Source organism: Tachysurus vachellii, chromosome 9 (genome assembly GCF_030014155.1).
Source record: "Tachysurus vachellii isolate PV-2020 chromosome 9, HZAU_Pvac_v1, whole genome shotgun sequence".
Classification (NCBI taxonomy): domain Eukaryota; kingdom Metazoa; phylum Chordata; class Actinopteri; order Siluriformes; family Bagridae; genus Tachysurus; species Tachysurus vachellii.
Window position 1 is genome coordinate 17,559,558 of NC_083468.1, and position 22,837 is coordinate 17,582,394.

General features: G+C 37.0%; 5 protein-coding genes across 7 annotated transcripts; 2 read left to right on the plus strand and 3 right to left on the minus strand.

Annotated features, from left to right (window-relative positions):
* Positions 1 to 191: 191 nt before the first annotated feature.
* Positions 192 to 5,301, plus strand: tph2 (tryptophan hydroxylase 2 (tryptophan 5-monooxygenase)). Of its 2 annotated transcripts, none has more exons than XM_060878022.1 (11): positions 192 to 559; positions 899 to 1,042; positions 1,153 to 1,336; positions 1,526 to 1,665; positions 1,780 to 1,847; positions 1,933 to 2,129; positions 2,813 to 2,948; positions 3,072 to 3,198; positions 3,580 to 3,675; positions 3,752 to 3,885; positions 4,000 to 5,301. In XM_060878022.1, the coding sequence occupies exons 1-11, from the start codon at positions 269 to 271 to the stop codon at positions 4,172 to 4,174; spliced, it is 1,692 nt and encodes a 563-aa protein (XP_060734005.1). In that variant the 5' UTR covers positions 192 to 268; the 3' UTR covers positions 4,175 to 5,301. The 2 variants fall into 2 exon arrangements, with proteins under 2 accessions (XP_060734005.1, XP_060734006.1); XM_060878023.1 differs by having other exon boundaries at positions 193 to 559; positions 1,565 to 1,665.
* Positions 5,302 to 5,380: 79 nt separating this feature from the next.
* si:ch211-218c6.8 (apoptosis facilitator Bcl-2-like protein 14) lies at positions 5,381 to 6,648 on the minus strand. The gene is made up of 5 exons (XM_060878630.1): positions 6,355 to 6,648; positions 6,172 to 6,255; positions 5,998 to 6,062; positions 5,655 to 5,927; positions 5,381 to 5,508 (listed from the first exon to the last, which is right to left on the minus strand). Exons 1-5 carry the CDS (start codon positions 6,524 to 6,526, stop codon positions 5,467 to 5,469), a joined length of 636 nt encoding a protein of 211 aa, XP_060734613.1. The 5' UTR covers positions 6,527 to 6,648; the 3' UTR covers positions 5,381 to 5,466.
* Positions 6,649 to 8,767: 2,119 nt separating this feature from the next.
* LOC132851108 (proteinase-activated receptor 3-like) lies at positions 8,768 to 10,606 on the minus strand. The gene is made up of 2 exons (XM_060877744.1): positions 10,497 to 10,606; positions 8,768 to 9,755 (listed from the first exon to the last, which is right to left on the minus strand). Exons 1-2 carry the CDS (start codon positions 10,604 to 10,606, stop codon positions 8,768 to 8,770), a joined length of 1,098 nt encoding a protein of 365 aa, XP_060733727.1.
* Positions 10,607 to 14,917: 4,311 nt separating this feature from the next.
* On the plus strand, positions 14,918 to 18,256 carry akip1 (A kinase (PRKA) interacting protein 1). Of its 2 annotated transcripts, none has more exons than XM_060878026.1 (4): positions 14,918 to 15,350; positions 16,401 to 16,490; positions 16,598 to 16,732; positions 17,458 to 18,256. In XM_060878026.1, exons 1-4 carry the CDS (start codon positions 15,201 to 15,203, stop codon positions 17,536 to 17,538), a joined length of 456 nt encoding a protein of 151 aa, XP_060734009.1. In that variant the 5' UTR covers positions 14,918 to 15,200; the 3' UTR covers positions 17,539 to 18,256. The 2 variants fall into 2 exon arrangements, with proteins under 2 accessions (XP_060734009.1, XP_060734008.1); XM_060878025.1 differs by having other exon boundaries at positions 14,984 to 15,350; positions 17,415 to 18,256.
* Positions 18,257 to 18,306: 50 nt separating this feature from the next.
* c9h11orf16 (chromosome 9 C11orf16 homolog) lies at positions 18,307 to 22,603 on the minus strand. Its single transcript, XM_060878024.1, has 9 exons — positions 22,542 to 22,603; positions 21,815 to 21,935; positions 21,479 to 21,689; positions 20,791 to 21,159; positions 20,018 to 20,130; positions 19,766 to 19,913; positions 19,454 to 19,688; positions 18,813 to 19,370; positions 18,307 to 18,631 (listed from the first exon to the last, which is right to left on the minus strand). The coding sequence occupies exons 3-9, from the start codon at positions 21,686 to 21,688 to the stop codon at positions 18,390 to 18,392; spliced, it is 1,875 nt and encodes a 624-aa protein (XP_060734007.1). The 5' UTR covers position 21,689; positions 21,815 to 21,935; positions 22,542 to 22,603; the 3' UTR covers positions 18,307 to 18,389.
* Between the last annotated feature and the right edge of the window lie 234 nt (positions 22,604 to 22,837).

Genomic DNA, 22,837 nt, shown 5'->3' on the forward strand with positions numbered 1-22,837 from the left:
TCTGTTGTTTTTGAGGTCAAAATAAAACCATCTGTGCAGAGCTTTGTTGAACATCAGATCTGGAGTAGATTAACACTAATGTTTCATGATCAGAAAGGTACTGACGTAACATAACTTTTCAAAATTGAACGACACAAGAGCCTCCCAGAAACCAATGTACGCAGGAGAGAGGAGTTCTTATCACCATCTTTCGTCACACTATATAAGCAGGGTTCTGGCAGTTCAGGAGAAGGTGGAGTGCAGGATTGAGCAGCACACTTAGATTCCAATGGCTTCACAGGTACACAGCAAGAAGGGGTCTGAATCAGTACCTGTGCATTCTGAGGTACAAGGCAAAACCATGCCTCAAGAAATGATGTCTATTCCGTCTGACCCCCAGAGTCAGATAAAGGGTCCGGAGATCCCAAAGTCACCGGTGGGTCTGCTGAGGAAAAGGGGTAAGGAAGCAATTCCAAAAATGCAACCATCAATGATGATGTTTTCCAGCAAATACTGGGCACGTCGGGGATTATCACTGGATTCAGCTATGCTTGATCAGCAGCACCTAGGAAATAATATGGTAAGTGTAGCAATATTCATATACTTTAACAGAGACTGGAAACTGTAACTGCTTAGGTTAAATGTTAACTGTGTGTAGTACTGCCTGATATCAAAATTGTGGGGCCAATTATCATTAGAAAAAATAGTTTTATGGATTAATTATTAAACAAAAAAATTTCAATTTTGAAATTTCAAACTTCTAAATGCAAATCTGTCAAATACTGTTTAAAAAAAATGTTAGCACTCCTAAGCTATGGGCCAGTAAATAAAATCATAGAAATACATCAGGATTTGAGCACTTTTTATATCTAATTTAATACGTATTCATTTTTTTTTTCGTTTCCACACTTTCGTGCAGCTTCGTAGGACATCATTTAGCCGCATAGATGAGAAACCGGACAAGGAGGATATAGGCTTGGCTTATGACAACAGTAAAACTGCTGTGATTTTCTCTCTGAAGAATGAGGTGGGATGTCTGGTGAAGGCTCTTCGGCTCTTTCAGGTTAGCAATATCTTCATCTGGTGAATGAGAACTAACAATAGAAAAGTGTCAAAGTGTAAAATTTATTTCAGTATGATTTTTCATGTGAACACATTCTGTGTATTCTGTAGGAGAAGCATATCAATTTGGCCCACATTGAATCACGCAAATCAAAGCGAGTCACCACAGAGATGGAGATATACGCAGAGTGTAGCTGCACTAAAAAGGAATTCAATGAGCTGGTGCAGCACCTTAAAGACCATGTCAACATTATCTCATATAACACCCCTCAAAATGTGTGGTCTGTAGAGGCTGGTGAGTATATTATAAATGCAGCAAGTATTTATTTGTGGGGACAAAATACAACGATTAATGATATTGATATGATGATATAATTGTGTTATTCATTCACACGTAACTGGCAGTAAGTAGAGAAAGTTTGATATGGCTACAATGCATATCTATAGTGATAGTGCTGCTGCTTCTCCTGGTTCTTTATTCTAGACTGTTTGGACTGTGTGTGTGTTTTGGGTGGCTTGCCAGATGTAGAAGGAGTCCCTTGGTTTCCCCAGAAGATCTCTGAATTGGACCAGTGCTCACACAGAGTGCTCATGTATGGCTCAGAGCTGGACGCTGATCATCCTGTAAGTGAACAAAGTTCAAGATACTTATAGAAGAAATAATGTCTTGATTCATGATAAAATGTTTTAAGAAAAAACAAATCTATTTAATCTCTTTTAACCTGTTGTATTTTTCAGGGATTTAAAGACAACATCTATAGGCAGAGGAGGAAGTACTTTGTAGAAGTTGCAATGAATTACAAATTGTTAGTAATTGTTAGTAAAAGTTCTCAAATTGCTTCTCACACAATTTACATGGATATAAATATGGTTTATGAATTCCATTTACAGTGGCCAGCCCATCCCACGCATTGAGTACACACAAGAGGAGGTCAAGACTTGGGGAGTGGTGTTCCGGGAGCTCACTAAACTTTATCCAACCCATGCCTGCCGCGAGTACATGAAAAATCTCCCATTGCTCACAAAACATTGTGGATACCGTGAGGACAATATCCCCCAGCTGGAGGATGTCTCTCTCTTTCTAAGAGGTAAATAAGTTCATGACTATAATACTCCAATGTGTGTCATTATGCAGTCAAATAAATATTGTTTTATTTTTGCAACTTATTACTTGGGGTTAGCTTGTTCAATCAGATTGTTGGGTTGACATGACACAAATTGGGTTGATAGCTACAAACTAGATTGGGAATGCACAGCTGCCACTGCAAGAAATGTGATTTTGTTTATGTTTAATTACAATTACAATTGAATTAAATACCTTCTATTTTTTCTATAATGTTCTGTTAGTCAGGAAAGGATGATTTAACACTAGGTGTTTTGTACAGCAAAAAATACTACCTGAAAGTTTCTTTTGTACTAATATGGAAAAAAAAGCAACACGCACACGCACACACACACACACACACACACACACACACACACATACACACACACACACACACACATACACACACACACACACACACACACACACACACACACACACACACACACACACACACACACACAAACACACACACACTGTAAAAATTCAGTAATACAGTCATTTTGCCCACAGGTAGGATTAGAAATCAACCTAATGTCCAGAGTTAGTCCATATTCGACAGAGTGATGGGTTTTCAAACTGAAACAAATTTTTAATTTTGCTGGTGTGGAAGGCAGGCTGATCTTTTACTGATTACAGCTATTTGTTTGGTCTTGATGTTTCTAGAGAGGTCAGGGTTCACAGTGCGACCTGTGGCAGGTTATCTGTCACCTAGAGACTTCCTGGCTGGTCTGGCATATCGAGTGTTTAACTGCACTCAGTATATACGCCACAGCACTGACCCACTCTACACACCAGAGCCGTGAGTACTGCCTTGTCACCTGTCCTGTGTTCCATGTCATATGTTATTGTACATTGTACATCTAAATCATGAATGATTGCTTTATTTTTAATTCTTAAAGATGTCATTAACACTAATTCTCAGGGATACTTGCCATGAGCTCCTGGGTCATGTCCCACTCTTAGCAGATCCTAAGTTTGCTCAGTTCTCACAGGAAATTGGCCTAGCTTCTCTTGGAGCTTCAGATGAAGACGTGCAGAAGTTGGCTACAGTAAGTGAGGCTGAAACAAAGTTTCATTTCACAGTACAGGTATGTCTTTAAATGTCACATTGCATAATTGATTGACAGGTTCTCTGAATAATGCAGAGATTATACCAGCATAAAAAGGTCACAGTGGCTGGTGGTGGCATTTACCCATTTCACTTTAATACCTGACCTATGGTAGCACATTTGCATTGAATTGAATTGCACTGAAGTGTGGAAAGTATAGCTTGGAATATTTAAAGTACAGCCAGTAAGAAACTTCCTTGAAATTATGTTGTTATAGGATCATATTAGCAGTACAATTTTCTCTTTTATTATTTATTGTGTTCTTTTTAAATATACAACTCTTAACTGTTATTTTAAAAAATATATTTTTATTTTCATCAGTGCTATTTCTTCACAATTGAGTTTGGCCTGTGTAAACAAGACGGGCAGTTAAGAGCCTATGGAGCAGGGCTGCTTTCTTCAATTGGAGAGCTACGGGTACCGACATTGCTTTATTTTTGCTATTCAATGAAACAGGAAGAACTTTACTTAACTACCATCCATAAATTTGCAGCATGCATTATCAGACAAAGCTGTAGTGAAGCCGTTTGATCCCAAAACTACATGCTACCAAGAGTGCCTCATCACAACTTTTCAAGATGTTTACTTTGTCTCAGAGAGTTTTGAGGAAGCCAAAGAAAAGATGAGGTAATGTAATTCATGAAAAATCTATAACACTGATAAATTCATAAGTCTTTGGAGAGTTAATTAATTAGAAAATATCAAATGTCTTGTTATGAAATGAAGTTATCCTTTCCACAGGGAATTTGCCAAAACAATCAGGAGGCCCTTCTCTGTCTACTATAACCCATACACCCAAAGCATTGATCTGCTTAAGGACACCAGGAGCATTGAAAATGTGGTGCAGGATCTCCGCAGTGACCTCACCACCGTCTGTGATGCACTGGGGAAAATGAACAAGTACCTTGGTATCTAGAAAAACACAAATTAGTTTTTCCAACACTTTTCTGCTTTGAACTAAAACTCAAACTGCAAATACATTAACTAGTTGCTAATGGTGTTCTTTATTGTATAAACTGAACCAAAATTCAAGCAGAGCTTGGTCTTCCTGTCTGGTGTCTTCATGCATTTGCCAGCATTCATAGTCAATTTATTCATATGTGCATGGCTGCCATTGCTACAGAAGCTGCAAGACGCATTTGTTTGTGGTTGCTGATTGTAATTTGGTAATCATAGTATTCTATAATCCAATTGCCCAAGTTCCTGACTAGGTTCAACTTCATTATGAGAGCGCAAACAGGAAGTTTTAGATTGATGATTCCAGATGCTAAGGCAGAAATATACCCCACTTTGTTCTAGCCAATTAGCAGCAAAGTCTGCTTCACAGACCCTCTAACTGTCTAAAGTCCATATCCATATAGAGTCCACTTCCATAAGAGTCTAGTATTAAATGTGTTACCTCTCTGTGCCTCCATATAAGCCTGAAACAAGAGTTAAAATAGAGTATTTTATTTTTTATGTTTCAGAATTTATGTGTATTTTTATGCTTAAGTTGCAACATTCAGGCTTATATGAATGTTAAAAGTATTGTGCCTAAAATAATTTAAAAATATAATATAGTCATGGATTGCTAAATGAGTGAATTCTACAGTCTCTATGTCTGGATAGTGCTTAGTAGTATTTATTATATTTGCAGCTGATAAAGTAACTGCATCAGATGCTTGTTTAATAAAGTATATATTTTATGTTTTTTTTTAGGTATCTGTCTTAGTTTTTTTTCTTCTTTTTGTCACTGAATATATTTATTCTGAATATAAAGCTATTTATGAATATGAAGCTATTATGATAGATATCTGAGTTATTTCCAGGTTGTTGTTTTTTATCCCACCTTGCACAACCATGCTGATGTGTGGATTGTTGACTTTAATTTGCCCCTAAGTGTAAATGAGTATGTGAATGGTGCAATACTTTATACTCTCATCCCATTTTCTCACCTCACCCTCAGTGTTCCTGGGATCCAACATGGCCCTGACCAGGATAAAGCACTCACTGTAGTCTGATATTATACATTTATGATACTATAAATGAGTTCATATTCTTTTGCGCATACAAAAATAAACAGTGAGGCAAACCATTGTTATGTTTCTGTGAAATTGAAAGGTTATCAGAAAAAACAAGAATATTATTTTTAGTGTCATTTGGGGTTTTTTATTTAGGAGGTAGTTCCAGACAACACATTTGCTGTTGGGAAAAGGATCCAGTCCCTTTTCAATGCACCTCATCTCCTTCATCAATTTTGAAAGCATTTGCCTATAGTGGGAATAAAAAGTGACTGATTGTAATGATTTTTATAATTATATGTATCCATACACACAATACACATTTAAAAGCATTTCTGGAATGAATATATTTATGTACTCCTAATTAGAAGTTACTGTGCATTATATAGCCTTTACCCAGCCACCATGTTGCTGAATCCATGGTGTAAAATTCTGGTGAACATATTGAGCCCCAAATCCCATTGTTCGGTTCATAGGCTGCAGGTCCAAGGCACTCAGTCGACTGGTCATCTCAAAAGTCCAAGCAATTTTCATTTTCTGACCATTATCCTCTTCTCTCAGCTTGCCTGGAAGCTCCATGCTGACAATGAAGGCTGAGGCCAGTTTTTCAAACAGGTTGTAGGAGAAGAGGCCTTGGAGATAGCTTAAAAGTTCTGCATCTTTCGCAATCTAAACCAAGAAAAAGTTACAGAAGTCTAGAACATGCAAATTGTGACTTTTCTTTTGACCAGTTGCTTACCTTTTCATCGAAATTGTCCCCATATTCTTTCAATATCTCTACAAGCCTCTGGATGACATCTTGATCTTACAGTAGAAAAAATGAACAATTTACAAAGAACAGTCCATTTAGATACAACATTATTTTCTCAGAATTATGAAAGCTAGGACGAGAATTGCAGGTATACAAACCCACCACTGTCTGTTACAACTTGATTCTGAGCAGGAGGCAAATTGTCTACAATGTCAGTCAGTTTATCAGCCACTTGTACAAGTGCATCTGTTTGTTTAAGGACATAACATTAAAACGGGATTTAATTAAGCAGTTTCCATCATCTCAAGTAAGTTTCTGTGTTTAATGGTTAGCCTGCTGTCTTACCAGTATTTGCAGAAGCAGGAATCCGTGTCCTTTTAGATGCACTTTCCTGGAGGGGTTTTTTTAAGACTGGGTGTGTGGGCTTTGTGCTCGATCTTGACTTTCTTTTTTTATGATAAAGCTCCAGAAGCCGATATTCGATAATGAACTGATCATCAGCTGACGTGGTCTCCATTTTCCCGATAAGAAACCCTGAAGTTCACATTAAACCAATTTAAGAGAAATAGTTTATATTCTGCTTCTGTCGCTGGAGACCTTTGATCTCGTTTCACTTTCAAACGTCGGTTATTTCAGCATGATACCGCCTACTTTTTACCACGTCAAAAAGTGCCTAGTGGGGTAATTAGGTAATGCACTCATCCCTCACTAATGTAACGGGTATATGTACTAATGTACAACAACAATACTGTGCCCCTGTAGTGGGCGTGAGGTTTGACAGATCAGGACTGTTTCCAACGTTATAACCAGTGAAAACACAAACAGCTGTTCACTATATATACCCTTAACTAAATGTTTTGTTGCACAACCTTTTAAGGCAACTGCTCCAGCTGTCTCAGGTCAGAAAGGTGCCTTCTAAAGACTGCAGGTTTCAGCCCTTTTCACAGATGTTCAATAGGATATAGAGCAGGTCTCATAGATGGCCACTTTAGAATAGTCCAATGTTTTGTTCTTATCCATTCTTAGGTGTTTTAGCTGTGTGTTTTAGTTCATGTTGGATGACCCATGACCTGCAACTGAGACCAAGCTACAGATTTCATTGTACCCCACACAGATTCAAGACACCCTGTGCCAGATGCAGCAAAGCAGCCCCAGAACATAACTGAGCCTCCTCCTTGTTTCACAATACAGTTTTCTTTCCTTTTTATGCTTAATTTTTGCATCTGGGAACATACAGCAGATGTTACTTGTCAAAAAGCTCCAGTTTAGACTCATCTGTTCAAAGGACATAGGAAGCTTTGTGGCTTGTCAATATGCATTTTGGCAAATTCCAGTCTCACTTTTTTATGATTTGCTTTCAACAGTGGAGCCCTCCTTGGTCATCTTCCGTTAAGTCCACTTTGGCTCAAACAGCGACAGATAGTGTACACTGATGTACCTTGACCTTGGAGTTCACCTCTAATCTCTTTGGAAGTTGCTCTGAGCTCTTTGGTTCCCATTTGTATTATCTGTTGCTTCAATTTGTCATAAATTTTTCTCTTGCACCCATGTCCATGGAGGCTGGCTACAGTCCCATGGACCTTAAACTTTTGAATAATATGTGCAACTGCACTCACACCATGAAACTAAACCACACAGTGACTACTTAAACTATTCAAGTTTGAAGACACCTGTGATGTTAATTACAGGACACACTTTAGTTTAACATGGAGTACGCGTGGGCAAAATAAAAGTGTGTCCTGTAATTAACATCACAGGTGTCTTCAAACTTGAATAGTTTAAGTAGTCACTGTGTGGTTTAGTTTCATGGTGTGAGTGCAGTTGCACATATTATTCAAAAGTTTAAGGTCCATATATATATGACCACAAAGTGTGTTGTAAGCTTTTTTCTCCATTATTGCTGGATAACAATGCAACAAAGAAAATATATTATTCTCAGCCACAGGTGGACAAAATAAAAAATTATAGGGACTTTAGTGAAAGTATAGACAACTTTGCAGTGTGGTTATCTTAGGTACTGTAGCCTTTCTGTCAGCTTAAACCAATTTCGCCATTCTCTGTCCAGTTCTTGGGCCAGAACTGCTGCTCAACATAAGCCTGATTGGCATATATCAGTTACTGAAGTTGAATATGAACATGTAGACTTTTAGAGTTTTAAAGGCTTTATTTACATGTGAACTAGTTACAAACAAGCAAAAGCGAGATGATTACAGATATTTGGATTTTTATATGTGGAGACATATTATATATGCATGTGGCGATATATGGAGATATACCCATTCATATTTTGCTTTGCCTAAATACTTGTAGAAATACGTCAACTCATTGGTGCTTTAGTACTTTGATTAAGTATTGTTTACTACTCAATATGGTTAGAAATGTAAAGGATACCAGGCTATCATTCCATTATATGGATCTTTTTCCCAAAGGTGGAAGCAAACAATTGTCTAGAATGTCATATTATGCTGTAGCATTAGGATTTAAGGGGCCAAAGTAGAAAGCTGACTCCAAAGGAGACCGACTCCATATCAAAAACTATGGCTTTGGAATAGGATGTGATGCATCCTAAGGCATAACAGTCAGGTGGCCACATTTTGCCTTATATTGTATATGCTAATAGGTTAGTAGGTTTGTATATTAATAGCTTAATAGGATTGTATCTTATATTTGAACTTTATTGAAAAACAAAGAAGAGGTGCATAGTTATGAACAACAATATTCAGATAAATCATAAAATCATACTTGACTAAATTAACTTTTACATTTTCTGGACTGTAGTGGTCTCTTTTGTGTCTCCTGATTCATTATTCCTGCTACAGAACATTTGCTTCACCCGGGCCATGTAGAACATGGGCCCCAAGCAAATTCCAAAATTGGGGAGAACAGCAAACATCATCAAAAACTGACAGATATCCCTATTTGTGCTTTTTATTTCAAGGATTTGTATTATCAGCAGAAAAGGGGCCAGACCCAGCATTGGAAAATAGGTTATAGTTGAGGGCACCAATATTGCTACAACATTCTTTAGAGCATGCTTTTTTATGGATGAATTATTTTGGCCCCCTTCACCTGGGCCCTTTTTACTCAACACACACACAATGCCCACCAGACAGGCAACCATGACTAAAAACAGTACGTTCAAAATGGTAGATAAAATCAGAGCCATGTTAGCAATGGTGTAGACAAACATGAATGCTGCCATGATGCAGGTGAGAAACCAGATGATAGCAGAACATGCAGCACGATACTCCCGTTTCCCCAGCTTCATGAAGAGCACAGGGTATGTCACAGCCACGTAGCGCTCCAAGCACATACTGGTCAGCAAAAGTGGGCAGCCGAAGTAACTGAGGGTGGCAAAGGCTTGTACAATGTGCAGGGGTAGTCCTGAGCGGTTCTGGGCAATTACCATAGAAATATCCAATGGCAGACTGAGGCAAAACAGCACACCAAGTATGGCAAAGTTTAGACCTAAAACCTCAGAGGGTGACATAGTCTTTCTGTTCTTTAACAGCAGCCAGAGAAGCACTACATTTGCTGGAAGGGCAGTTACGAGGTTAAGGATCTGGATGTATGCACGCATACCATTAGTTTTATTTTTGTTACAATCATCGATAATCTCAGCCAGAGTGGCCAGAGAGGTCAAATTCCTCGAGTTCACTGAAGTATTGTATTTCAAGGAGTACCCGGAGGGAGAAATGGATGCTCCATAGCTTCCATTTGGCACTGTGTATTCCATGATGAACAGTCTGGATGTAGAGAGCATGAGGATGTTATTATGCAATAGAGCATCGTTATAAGTTAAGTATAAGTATCAGCATTAGTATAAGTTAAGCAATAAAAAATCCTTTCAAATAGACATTTGAAGAGATTATAAGCAAAAGAAAATGTAAAATAAAACTTGTGCATAAGTAATTGGTACTGACCATACATTGAAAAAAGCCCTACTTGTGTCTCCTTCTGTTTTTATTTCATGTATGAGGTCGATGTCTGTTTGCACCTCATCACTCTGCAAGGAATTTGAATAATGGCAATGGATGTCTGAACAAACTTACCTATTAAATGCTGTCCAGAGATTTTGCATATATAAAAAGCACCTCCCATTTCAAAATCGAAATGAGCTCTGGAGCCTTCCATAGCATGCCATTTATATTTATCTTTAATTTAACATTCTAAAAAATAAAAAGTAAAAAAATAAAAAGTTATTTTTAAAGACAGACACAAAAGTAATTATTTGCTAAATTCATATACAGTATGATGCCAGCAACTACTTAAACAACAATAAAGATTTGTCCCAGAACATTTAAAATTAACAATGTATAATTAAAATAATGGTAGATTGTGAGTGTGATTTAATATCAGCTTTAAATAATATGACAAACATTTTAGACCTTCTCCATGGGTATGCTTCACTCTGAATTTTAGTTTCTTAATTGTGCCACATTAATGTTTTCTGTATAATATCATACTAAAAAAGACTAGTCTGTTACCTTGACAGTGACACTGGGTGCTTAAGTGGAGTTGCAGTGTGGAGGACACAGCTGGCTAGCTGCGGCTTCACAACTTCTTGGTGGGCTAAATAGTCTGGCTCAGATTGCATCTACAGCAGGTCTATAGGCAGGGCGGATCTTGCTGCACTTTCTGTCCATGTCTGGGTGGCCGAAAGGTTGTAGCAGCATGGGCTTGGCTGGTTTCCTGGGTGTCCAGGGTGCACTCTGTTGCCTCCATCATCTTGCTGGTGGTGTTGGAACCTCGAATCCCTGTAAAAAAGCATGAAAATTTGCAGTTTCATCCTGGTGTGTTATGATAAGTTTCCAAAAAGTTGTAAATACAAAATTGTATTAATGTATGCAGTATTAATATATTTGAGTAAAATACAAAGTGAACAAGCTGATTCACAAAGATCACAAAGTTTATAAATTATTGAGTTTCCCTTAATGCACAGCCTCAAAAAAAAAAACTTGCAGCTTTGTAAGCTTCCATTAAATTCCACTCAGGAGAGATCTCAGGAGACCACTGTAAAAATGTAGCATTATATATGGTGGGTGATTCCTGTTCTTTACCAGCAGCCACAGCAGGACTGCATTTGCTGGAAGGGCAGGTATGAGAATAAGGATCTGAATGGGTACATGCACGAGGGAGTTCCATTTTTGTTACAGTCACCTAAAATTTCACCAAAAGAAGACAGATTCCCTGAAGTCGAGGCAACATTTGTTTGAAAGAATTTTTTTGAATGAAATATGGTGGTTCATTGCTTTTATTATATTAATTATTATATTAATATATTTCTTGATGAGCTTCTGGGGGGCACGGTGGCTTAGTGGTTAGCACATTTGACTCACACCTCCAGGGTTGGCCTTGTGTGTGTGGAGTCTCCGGGTGCCTCAGGGGTTTCCTCCGGGTACTCCGGTTTCCTCCCCCGGTCCAAAGACATGCATGGTATGTTGATTGGCATGTCTGGAAAATTGTCCGTAGTGTGTGATTGCGTGAGTGAATGAGAGTGTGTGTGTGTGCCCTGCGATGGGTTGGCACTCCGTCCAGGGTGCATCCTGCCTTGATGCCCAATGATGCCTGAGATAGGCACAGGCTCCCCGTGACCCAAGGTAGTTCGGATAAGCGGTAGAAAATGAATGAATGATGAGCTTCTTTATTGCACTGGGTTTTTAAAATTATTTTTCTCCCATTTAGACATTTGAAGTAATGGTAAGCAAAAGAAAATTTAAAACAGTACTTGCGCATGATAATCTGTAAGTGTCTTGTGTCTTTTTGTTTTTATTTCTTGTACCCTGCTCAATCTCTCTTTGCCACAGAATCTCTTTGCAAGGTATTTAAATATTAGAAGTGGCTGACTGAACAAACTTAACTATCAAATACAAGGCAGAAATTCCACCCACATTACCAAGCACCTCCTATTTAAAATAGAAATGGGCCCTGGAGCCTCCTATAGTGCGAATAATATTTCTACCTATAATTTAGGAATATATAAAATATATTTTAGTGTTTGATATGTGTATTAACTGAAACCTTTGATCTGTATCTACAAAACGTGAAGCCTTTGCACTGCCACTACATGACTGATTCTTTTAATAATTAATGTGCATACTGAATTATCTCAAAAATGTGCTGTGAAAATTAAAATGATGTACATTTTATGTATTTGGTTACCAAAATTAAACACCAGAATAGAAAAATATATTGACAACATTTATTATTTTAAATTAAGTAATTAGCACTATATGTGGTTTAGGTAACTGGCAGACATCTAAAGTAAGACAAGCAAATGTATTTAAAAGCACATTCAGCAAGTTTTGTCAGCAGCAACAGGGATAACAGTTACCGGGTACACATGACAGCAATCTTTTATTAAATGAACAGTGTTGTTGTCCTTTAGCTGCTCCTTGTTTGGGGTTGACACAGAAGATCATCTGACCCACATATTTTGATTCTGGAACTGGTTTTACGCCAGATACCCTTCATGACACAACTTTATGGGTGCTTGGGACCAGCACTGAAAGTTAACCCTTCAACATCTGAGTTGATTCTGCCTTTGGACCTCCATGGATACTATTTTACAGACAAGATTAAGATGATACCAGTTTTCTGCCCAGTGTTTCTGGGACAAGTTCCAGATCAACTGTGATGCAGTTGTTTATGTCAATCAAGATGTGCAATAAATACAATATAACATATGCATATTTGCATATACCTTTATAGTATAGTAACTAGTGTAATCTTGTTTACTGTAGAAAAGGCTTTTCTTCTTTCTCATAGATTTATCGATGTTATAGTCCATTCAAAAAATGTTGCTTACTTTATACTAAAATATTGTAGAAAGTTAAATTTTTATTGATATTAAGGATCAGGAGCCCACATGTGTTGCAGGTCCTCCGCTCATTACTATGATAATAACAATAGCAACAACAATAAAAACAATAGAACAAAGAAAAACAAAGAACTGCTTATGTAACACATTATTCAGATAAATCATACATGACTTCAGTAATTAGTTAATGTAGTCTGTGGTGTTTTTTCTGATATAGCTTTAATCATTTTATATGATCAATTCAATTCAATTTTATTTGTATTGCACTTTTATCAATGAACATTGCCTCCAAACAGCTTTACAGAACATAAAAAATATAATACAAAAAGTTTAATATTATACAAAGATTAATATAATACAAAAGTTAAAGCTTAATATTAGACATACAAATGTATGTCTACAAATGTTTGTATTTATCTCCACTGAGCAAGCCTGAGGTTACTGAGGTGACTGTGGCAAGTATAATTCTTGAGAGGAACCAGACTCAAAAGCAAACCCATCCTCATTTAGGTGACACTGGAGGGTGTAAATATAAATATACAGTCTGACAATTGTGTATTGATTGGAAGGTTGTTGCCCTCAAAGACCACATGTAGTTGGCATCTCCTCATTGAATGTCTGAAAACGTCATGAAGCGGAATCCAACTGGAGTTGATACATCTCTAGATGCCTCAGGATCCTCACAGGTTTGATCAGATGTACTAGAGCAGGTTAGAAGACAACATTCAGAGACTTGTACGTAAGTAGAATCAGTTTGTAATCATTCATTCATTCATTTTCTACCGTTTATCCGAACTATAATCAATTAAGTTTTAAACTTAACAGGAAATAGATTATAGATTATGACACCAATACTGCTACAATGTTTTTTTTAAACTTGTTTCTTGGTGTCCATCACCTGAGCCCTTTTTCACACACTGCCTTCCAGATAGACCACCAGGAGTAACAAAATCACATAAACAATAATGGGAACGATTATAGCTGTGTTTGAGAAAGTGTAGTGTAATACTCCACTTACCCAGCTTTATAAACGCACACGGTGTACCACAGCAGCATAGTGCTGCAAGCTGGTAAGCAGAAGTTGGTAGCCGAAGTAACTGAGTGTGTTCGAGATGTGTGATGTGCAGAAATACTTCTAAGCAATCCTTTGAAAATTGTCTGTTGTACACTCCTTGTGTCTCCATCTGTTTTTATTTCATGTAGAGAGTTCATACGCTTTTTACCACAGAAACACTCTACAACCTGTTTGAATATCGGTTATAGATGACTGAACAAACTTACCTATCAACTGCGAACTACACAAGGCCTTTTGTACCGACTGTTGGTGACCCTCAAAAGTACCGAAATAAAATAATGACACTTAATGACATTTAATTTACAGGCAATACTACAGGGGAAAATTAAATAAAGACCACAATATACAGAGTGAGACAGGTTAGCAGTGAATATAAAGTGTGATTGTCCATAATATTGCAAATAAGAGTAGATTGAAATCTAATCACAACACAAGATCCACCAGGATGAACCTGCATGTTACATCATCACCAGTCATCCTTAATGTATTTTTGCATGTCAAATGTTAACCTCAGACATTAAGTCATGGCAAAAAGTTTTTGATAATCAAATTAATAACTATCATGAAGCATAGGAGATTAATATCAATTATATACATTAATGATAGGCTAGTTGGCATCAAAAGCATATTTTGAAAAGCATGTTTTATAAATCTCTAAATAAATCAGTTAATAAACATTTGAGTGTTTAACTAAAAGGTTTAACTAAAAAAAATGTAAATATTTTTGGTCTTGAGGAACTTTTGCAGCAGAATATTTAAAAAAGTATTGAAGGCCTACACCAGGACAAGTACTGTATTGTATCTGCATCATAACCTTTAGTATTTATATTACTTCTGTCGAGATAAGCAGCTTTTAACCAACAGGCGGCGACAGATTCAATTAGTGTATTCGATTGTATTGCCATGTTGGACAAAATAAACAAATTTGCTTTGTGACAAATAGATGTAATACTGTAGGTATTTTTTATTAAAAAAAACAAAAATATTGACAACATTACTTAACAATAATAACAACGATACTATACCAAATAATTATAATTGCGATACATGATATATGACTACATTTCCCAGCAACACCTGGGAGAGGAAGAAAAACCACACCGTTCACTTTCGTTTACACGCCTAGCAGATCTGAATGAGTGAATCTGCTATAACAATGTCGGTCACTGTTGTAATATTGCACATTGCACAGTTTAGAACTGATTGAGATTCTAGAACGTCTGGCTGATTGTGACTCGGTTAGTCTGTGTTTATTATTTGAACTGCGCGCGTGTGCATTCTGTGATCAGGTCGATCATGGCAGATAGGAGTTGGCTGGAGGATTCACTTGGTCGTTCATCAAAACTCGGACTTGAGGTGTTGCAGAGAGCTAAAAGACGGTCGGAAACCTTGAAGAGTGACAGATTATATCACCGAAATGATTCTGGCACTGAGAAGCACTCGGAGGTACAGTGTTATAGATACAGATGGAATGCATAAAACATTTAGAGACCTTTTAATCAGAAATCTATCTGTATGTCTGTCTGACTATCTATATTTCTGTTTATCTGTTTATGTTCAGTAACCACTTCATCCCAATGGGGGTTGAGGTGGATCAGTAGCCTGTTCCAGGAATACTGGTTCACGAGATGAGAATACACCCTAGATGTGCACACAAAAATTGAAAATATTTATTTATACTTGTTTTTGCATAGTAGGCAGAAACCAATATGAATGCATTTACAGAAGAAGATGCAAAACTCCACAGTCAATAACCAGGGTTCAAGGCCAAACAAGGACCCTGGAGCAAATGCTGTGAAATGTATTTGATTTATTCCAAGCTGTCCACACATTCTTGTATTGGCCACTGTGGCTTCATATTTTGGTTCCAGCCAATAAAGAGCCACATCTAATTCCACTAGTCCATCTTACAATTTCATCTTGACTATCATATGTGGCTCATGATTAGTCAGAACCAAAATATGTGGTGTTTTGTGTCTAGGATTGGATGGACACCCCTGGTTTATTTGGGTATTTTTCTAGGCATACAAGAGGGATAAGTATTTGCATCATAGTGCCGGCCATAATTGCTTCAGTTATACATACAAAACTGATAAGTACTTTATCTTAAAATGAGATTTGAGATACAAAGTTTCTTCAGTGCAATGGTAGCACAGCAAAATTTCATGCCATCACGGGATAATAGTGAGTTGTCCTGAGTTGGTTGATAGATCAGCACATATGTAGGTAGACTCATGGGTTAGCCCTAATAAAAATTTTGTTGATGTAACTATTGTTTTGGGAATCGTTTTTAGTCTGTCAGTGGTTAAGGTTCTGTTCCCTTAACCAGAATTTTGTGAGAATTGCACAAGAGCCACTTCTCTAGTGAACCTTTGGTCTGATTCCAACTTCCTTCAAAATTTTCATGTGGGAAAAACCTTTTGTATGGAGAAGCCTGTATTTCTAATGACATCAACAATGATGATAATTAAATTTAACCATGTTGTTTATTCAAAGGTTCTGGAGCACCCTGCTGCTTGTATGACTTTGGATAATGCTTTTGCGAAAATAGCAATGTGCATGTCTGAAACTAGCAATCAATGCAAGGTAGATCATAAAGCTAATAATTCATAAATAAAATTAATAAAATAAAGTAAATAAATTCATTTTGCTTTTCTGCTACCAGACTTGTTGAGTGTGTGTTTTCCCCACAGAAGTTTTATAGGTCTGCAGAAGAGCTTCATGAACAAGATCGAGCCCATGTGTGTCGCTTTCATGGTAAGCGTCTTCTACAGGCTTCAAGACAATTTCAAGCCACTTCCTTAACCTCCAAAAGAGCACATTACACTGTAAGTAATTCCCAAAAAACTGAGGGGAGATAAGTATTCAGACACTTATAATGCATGGGGTGTAGGGACAGAGATGATTGAAGTACAGTTCATTGCTCGTTGTTCTTTGTGTTACTGTAGTTCATGCATCTTTCAGGTCATTCTGCAACTCTTCTCTATTACATACCTTATTATTTGTCTTGTATGATGCAACAGTCCAGGAATGATCATTTGTAGTTCCATGAATGTTTGTTTCACCTGCATATTCAAACGAATTGGTATTTCATAATTGGACAAGGATGTCCAGTAAATGAGGGATGTTTAGTAATGTCCCTGAGAACCTTTTGCTCACTTTCTCCAAACTCTTCTTTGCATTTATGTCTTTGGTCTTACATAACAGGTCATCTTTATATAACACTTATTCACACACACATTTTAACACAGTGTCAGAATGCTTTTTCCTCAATTTTGTTTTTTAAACATGTTTGTTTATAAATATTTACTTTTTCATAATGCACATTTACTAAACAATCAAAAGCCATTATGTGAGTAAATCTGAAGTGGATATATGAACTCGGGTATAATAAATAACACAAACAAAAGTGTCTGACTACTTATTTACTCACAGTATATAAAAAATTATTTTGACTTGCAATTTTGGGGAAGCCTTGTGGACTGATAACTTGTTTCAATGTTATTGAAGGGTTTGTCCGAACCAGAGGATTTCTTGATTGATGTATCACCAGGTACTTATGCCATTACAGCAGCAATGCAGGACGCTGGTCCACAGACCCGAGTGGTGCACGTCAATGCCGGGGAAAGCATGAGACTCACATTCAACCTCTGACTTCAGGTTTACTATCCTCAGGGTTTAATGAAATGTTTTCAAATACAGTGAATCATTTGGGTATCTAAAAAGCAGTCTCATATCATTGCACATTGCACAAAATAAAAAATGACTGAATTTAAGCTCTTTGGTGCACTTAATGTAATATAACATGTGCCTTTTAATGTTTTTATGTACTACTCAGGGAAGTTTCATCAACAGGACTGAATTATGTGCAATATAATGTTTGCCTTTATTTTGTGAATTTTTGATGCTTTTTTGATGTCTGAATAAACGTTATTGTTTTTATTTCAACAATATTTTGCTGCAATACTACTGCGTGATAAATGCCTCTATATAAATGAAGAATGGGCCAGTAAGCTGTAAGCCAGCACCTTACCTGAAAGAGGTCATGCTTACTGGGGAAAACTCCCCTTTGACTCCCTGCTTATTTTATTGAAGGGAGTCAAAATAACTTCCATCTCAGCTTTTCTGTTTTTTCTTTTACTATTCATTTTGTGTTTTCAACCCTGTATTGGTAAACAGTGCCAGAACCCTAGCATTGTTTAGCAAGATAATTTAACTCATTCTATGATTCCCCCATCTCATAACATCATTTTACCCCCCTGATTTGTCAATAATCATTTATCATGTCCAAAACACAAAAGAACTATTAATGTGAGAAAACATAATAAATTCATTCAATCATTAAAAAATAAGCTTCCGTTATTTAATTGTTGTCATTTAAAGAATATTCAGAAAACATAATTAATAGTAACATCCTACTAAATCTCATCTGCAGCTCATATCAAATGTTTTAATTTTTCTCAGGCTTGAGCTATCTAAACAGACTTATGATCTTGGTTCTGCTGAAATTTTCTTTGCTGCAAAATCTATCGGAGATGGTGCTTCAGAAAGTGTTTTTCGTACACTAAAGCCAAATACCTCTCTTACTGTTATACCTTTTCTAACCGAATGAGGAACCATTTCAAATAATGAACTGTGATTTTTGGTTTCAAAACTGGATGAAGAATAGCCAGAATCACTGCTTATTCCAAGGCAAGAATCTGCATTTGGAGTCTTAACCACGTGACCTTTAAAAAGAAGCAAACATTGACATTTTATTTAAATATATAATTGTATACAATCAACATTGAGACATTTTACATGACAAAGACCTTAGCACTGTGTTGTTCATGTGGATTCATGGATTATTGGTTATAGATTACTGGTTCTATAGATGAAACCAGAGATTGTATATAGAGAAGCACTTACCTGGTTTTTTGTGGTGTGGCTCAGGAGAACCTCTTCTCCAGTACCTCCAGGCAGGTCTAATCATTGGCTCAGAATGGGTCTTTTTCAGGCAGGATATCTCAGTGTTCACTGAGCGGTTCACCATATCTGACCTTGTGAAATTGAACTTTTCATTTGCAACTTCTTCCTCATCTTCGCTTGAGTCTGAAGAAGACAAATTAATCTTCACCTCCTGAGACATTGCCAGCTCCTTTACTTGGTCAGGTTTAATCTCCTGCTCCTTTAACTGATTGTCCATGAGAAGGCATGAATTACAGAGAGGATCGTTCTTGACTGGGCAAAGGCACATTGAGGGAGTTGTTGAAAAACTGTGATTTATGTGATTTATGCAGCAGAATGGTGACCAGTTAATGTGACTACAATGGCTGTGGCTTAAGCAGCCTGTTCGATACAAATTAGACTGGAGATCCTTGATAATTCGCTCATGGTGAGAAGCAGGTATCCACATAGCTAGGTTTTTTGGAACATGCAGTCTGATTCCATTCCAAAACAGCACCACTAGTCCATCTTCTACTCCACCTGAAACAAAAGAACCACCTTCACTTCTTTTGGAAATGGTTTGAGTAGTTCAATTAAAACACCATCTCAAACCCTGGCCTTACCCTTTAGTGGATCTCTTACTTCCATGCCTGAAACAACCCTTCCAGGTCCAAATCTGCTCATCTGAGGTTCCAAGGGAGCTAAAACAGTGTCCCCTGGTACTATACTGTGCTCATGTGCCTGAGTTATATTCATCATGTCAGGATGGCATGTTAACTGAGGTGATGCCATTTCCATCATGGTGTCATCTTTGGGCAAAGACTTATCAAATGTAACCATAAAGAGTCCTTCCCTGTCCTAGAGTAAATAAAACTTTTAAGTTTAAAGTATTAAATAGTAATTTGCAACACATTTACATTTTTTGTTTGTTTTACCTGGAGTTGGTGTACAATAGTCCCCAAGTAGTAGAATCCATCGACCTCTCTTCTTGCTAAGACACGGCAACCTGGAAAGAACTCAGCACCTTTTGCTACCTTCCTTAAAACACATGGGTTCACGCTAAAAGGATTTCCAAAGGAACACCTGGAAGAAAATATGTTTACTTGTTCTTAAATGTTCTTAAATGCTCACACTTGTTGGAAACCCTTACTCCTTTCATCTTCTGGACTTGAATATAGAGTTCATACCAGTATGGTGAGGTGCAGACTGCATGAAAAGGTTTGTAACATGATACATGACATCTGTCCTCTGAGCATGACAGATGTTGAATCTGGTATTCTGATGAGTGTAACAAGGCTACCTGTTATGAATCAAAACAAATAATTATAAATATTGATGCCCAACATTGATGCATTAAACGTGCTTTAAGAGAAGTATAAAGTATAAATTCAATGTGAACTGTTACAGGAAAATGATCAGTGATCAGTAGTGTGATTACATTAACAGCACATTCCAAAGAATTTAATCTCCTATATCACAGCAATTTGCCAACAATTAAATGTTTACATCTGTTTTTACATTTAATGTTGTGGAACATCTGTGTGAAAGCTGATAAGACATTCCTTTACCAGACTCTTGTCCTTTTTGAAGGACAAGCTTCAGCATGTTACTAAGAAACCAAAAGAGACCAAAAAGCGTAAACTACTCTGTCATGGACTAATGCTGCAGAGTGCTTTCATAAATTTTAAATAAACACCTCAAAAGAACCTTTTCCATATCAATGATTATATGTTTTTTATTGTTAAACAGCAACATGGTTCTACAGTCCAACTATGCTTGTCCCTGTAAACGTCAAGCTGTTAATATAGACATCATAACATCCTAGAACCTGTTATTTAAAATATAGCTGTTATTTTGTATATTGTCATAGCTGATTTGAGAAATCAACAGTGCTGTAGTATAAATGTATGTGACCTACAGCAATGGGCGATGCTTTTGAACTTTCTAACCTACTACTGACCGATGGGTTCACCTGCTCAGCTGGGGCATTAGAGTCTAGAGACAGCCTGTAACAACTCCCTTTAGTGGCAGATGTTAAGCATTTTAGGAAATCCAAAATGTCCCTGTCCAAATCCTGATTTTCCGTTATGTGAAATATATGCACAGGGCGTGCTGTAAAGGCAGATAGGGCATTCAGGCATCTCTCTGGTTTGTCTGGGAGGCTGTTTGTCACTAAGTGGACAGACTGACAGGCAGGATCAGAAAATGCTGTGATGAGTGCCGTAATGAGATCATTTCCTGGGCTTGTCCTGAGAGTATGGATCCAGCTCAGGGCCTGGTACACTGTATCAGGTGCGCAAGGAATCATGCGCTCAGACAGTGATGTTATCTAGAAAGATAGATATAGGTGTGGTTAGATAATGTGTTAGTACTGCTTTATAAGGAAAGTATTGCACTCACATTGTAGAATACCAGTGAAAATCCTTTGATTTTGCACTCTTTTCTAATTAAACATTTCCTATCACAAATTATACTATTGACAACATTTTTAAGTGAGAAGTGAAATCTCTGAAATATTTACATGAAATTTAGAGTGTTAGTGTTTTGTACATCAACCTTTTACTTTAGTGTGCACTGTGAGAGAGAGACAGAGAGAGAGAGAGAGAGAGAGAGAGAGAGAGAAAATGTATATATGTATGTGAAGACACCTTATATGAAAAGGTGATGATGTTAAAGAGGGAGTTTCTGAGAGAAGCCTTGGTAAGCAGACTTTGAATAATCAGATTTTTCACTGCCCCCAGAATAGAAGCCATAGACTCTGAAGTGTCCAGTATATAGGTGACATTCCTGTCCTTCCCCATTAGCACAGGGGTGACACTTTGACTGTAAAAGAGCTGATACATGGAGGGTGTTGTCATTCTGTAACAGAGGGCTGAAATTAATTAAAAATGGTGTATATTTTGTATTAACTGAAATGACATACATTTTTCATAAAAACACTTTGAATAGACTGTAACCATTTCAATGAAAAAAAGAATTATTACCTTTATGGATTCCTGAGAAAGTTCATATACTCCCTCAGTTTGCAGGCTACTGGACTTTGTTGTTGTGTAATACGGTTGCTATAGTGAGGCAATGGCTACTTTAAAGTGACATTGAGCCCATCTAGTGGTGATACAGCACAAAGCATGCCACTATACATTATAATCCTATTTCATTTATAGTGATTTATAAATATGTGACTTATTACTCAATATATTACTCAGTATAGATTCTTAGTAAATACTGTTGTTCAATTAAACTACTATTATGAGAGAAGACCAGATTTGAGCTGTTATATAAACAAAAAAGGCTAAATGGTTTCATGTTGCATGTTTTGCATTTGTATGCTTTTACCCATTACATTTTGGCAATATAAAAGTTGCACATTTAGGTTTCTAAAAGTTTAAAATGTGGACTTAAATAAGATTTGAATTATATTTTTTACTCCTTCAGTTTTCCCCATTCCTACTTGTGCACATACAGTAGCTCTGCCTGTATGTTATTGTAACTCTGGCTGATTAGAGACAGAGATGGAGTGCAGCGAAAACCATTTGTTAAAGAATTTCTACAAAATTTTCTACTTTAAATCTACTACAAAAACAAAAAATTTAAATAGACTGTTGTACCACTAAACTTTGGTTGGGTAGAATTACATAAAATTAAGAAAATTCATTAATTTTTCAGTGTCCCTTGTCGTCCAGTTGCAGGTTTCTTAGGCATTGAACCTACCCAGCTGCTGAAGGGTTAACTCTCAATGCTGGTCCAGGCCTAAAAGAAATAGTAGAATTGCATCCAGAATTCCATTCTGGCAAAACACAATATGTGGTTCAGATGATCTGCTGTAGCGACCCTGAACAGGGAGCAACTGAGGAACAACAACAACAACAATATCCATTTTTCAAACATATGTTCAGCTTTCATTAAGCTTTTTCATAATAATAATAATTGCATAGCTAAAGAACAACAACCATGTGTTTAACATCCTTAACCTTTACTTAATTGAAGCATGTAGTCGACAAAATACC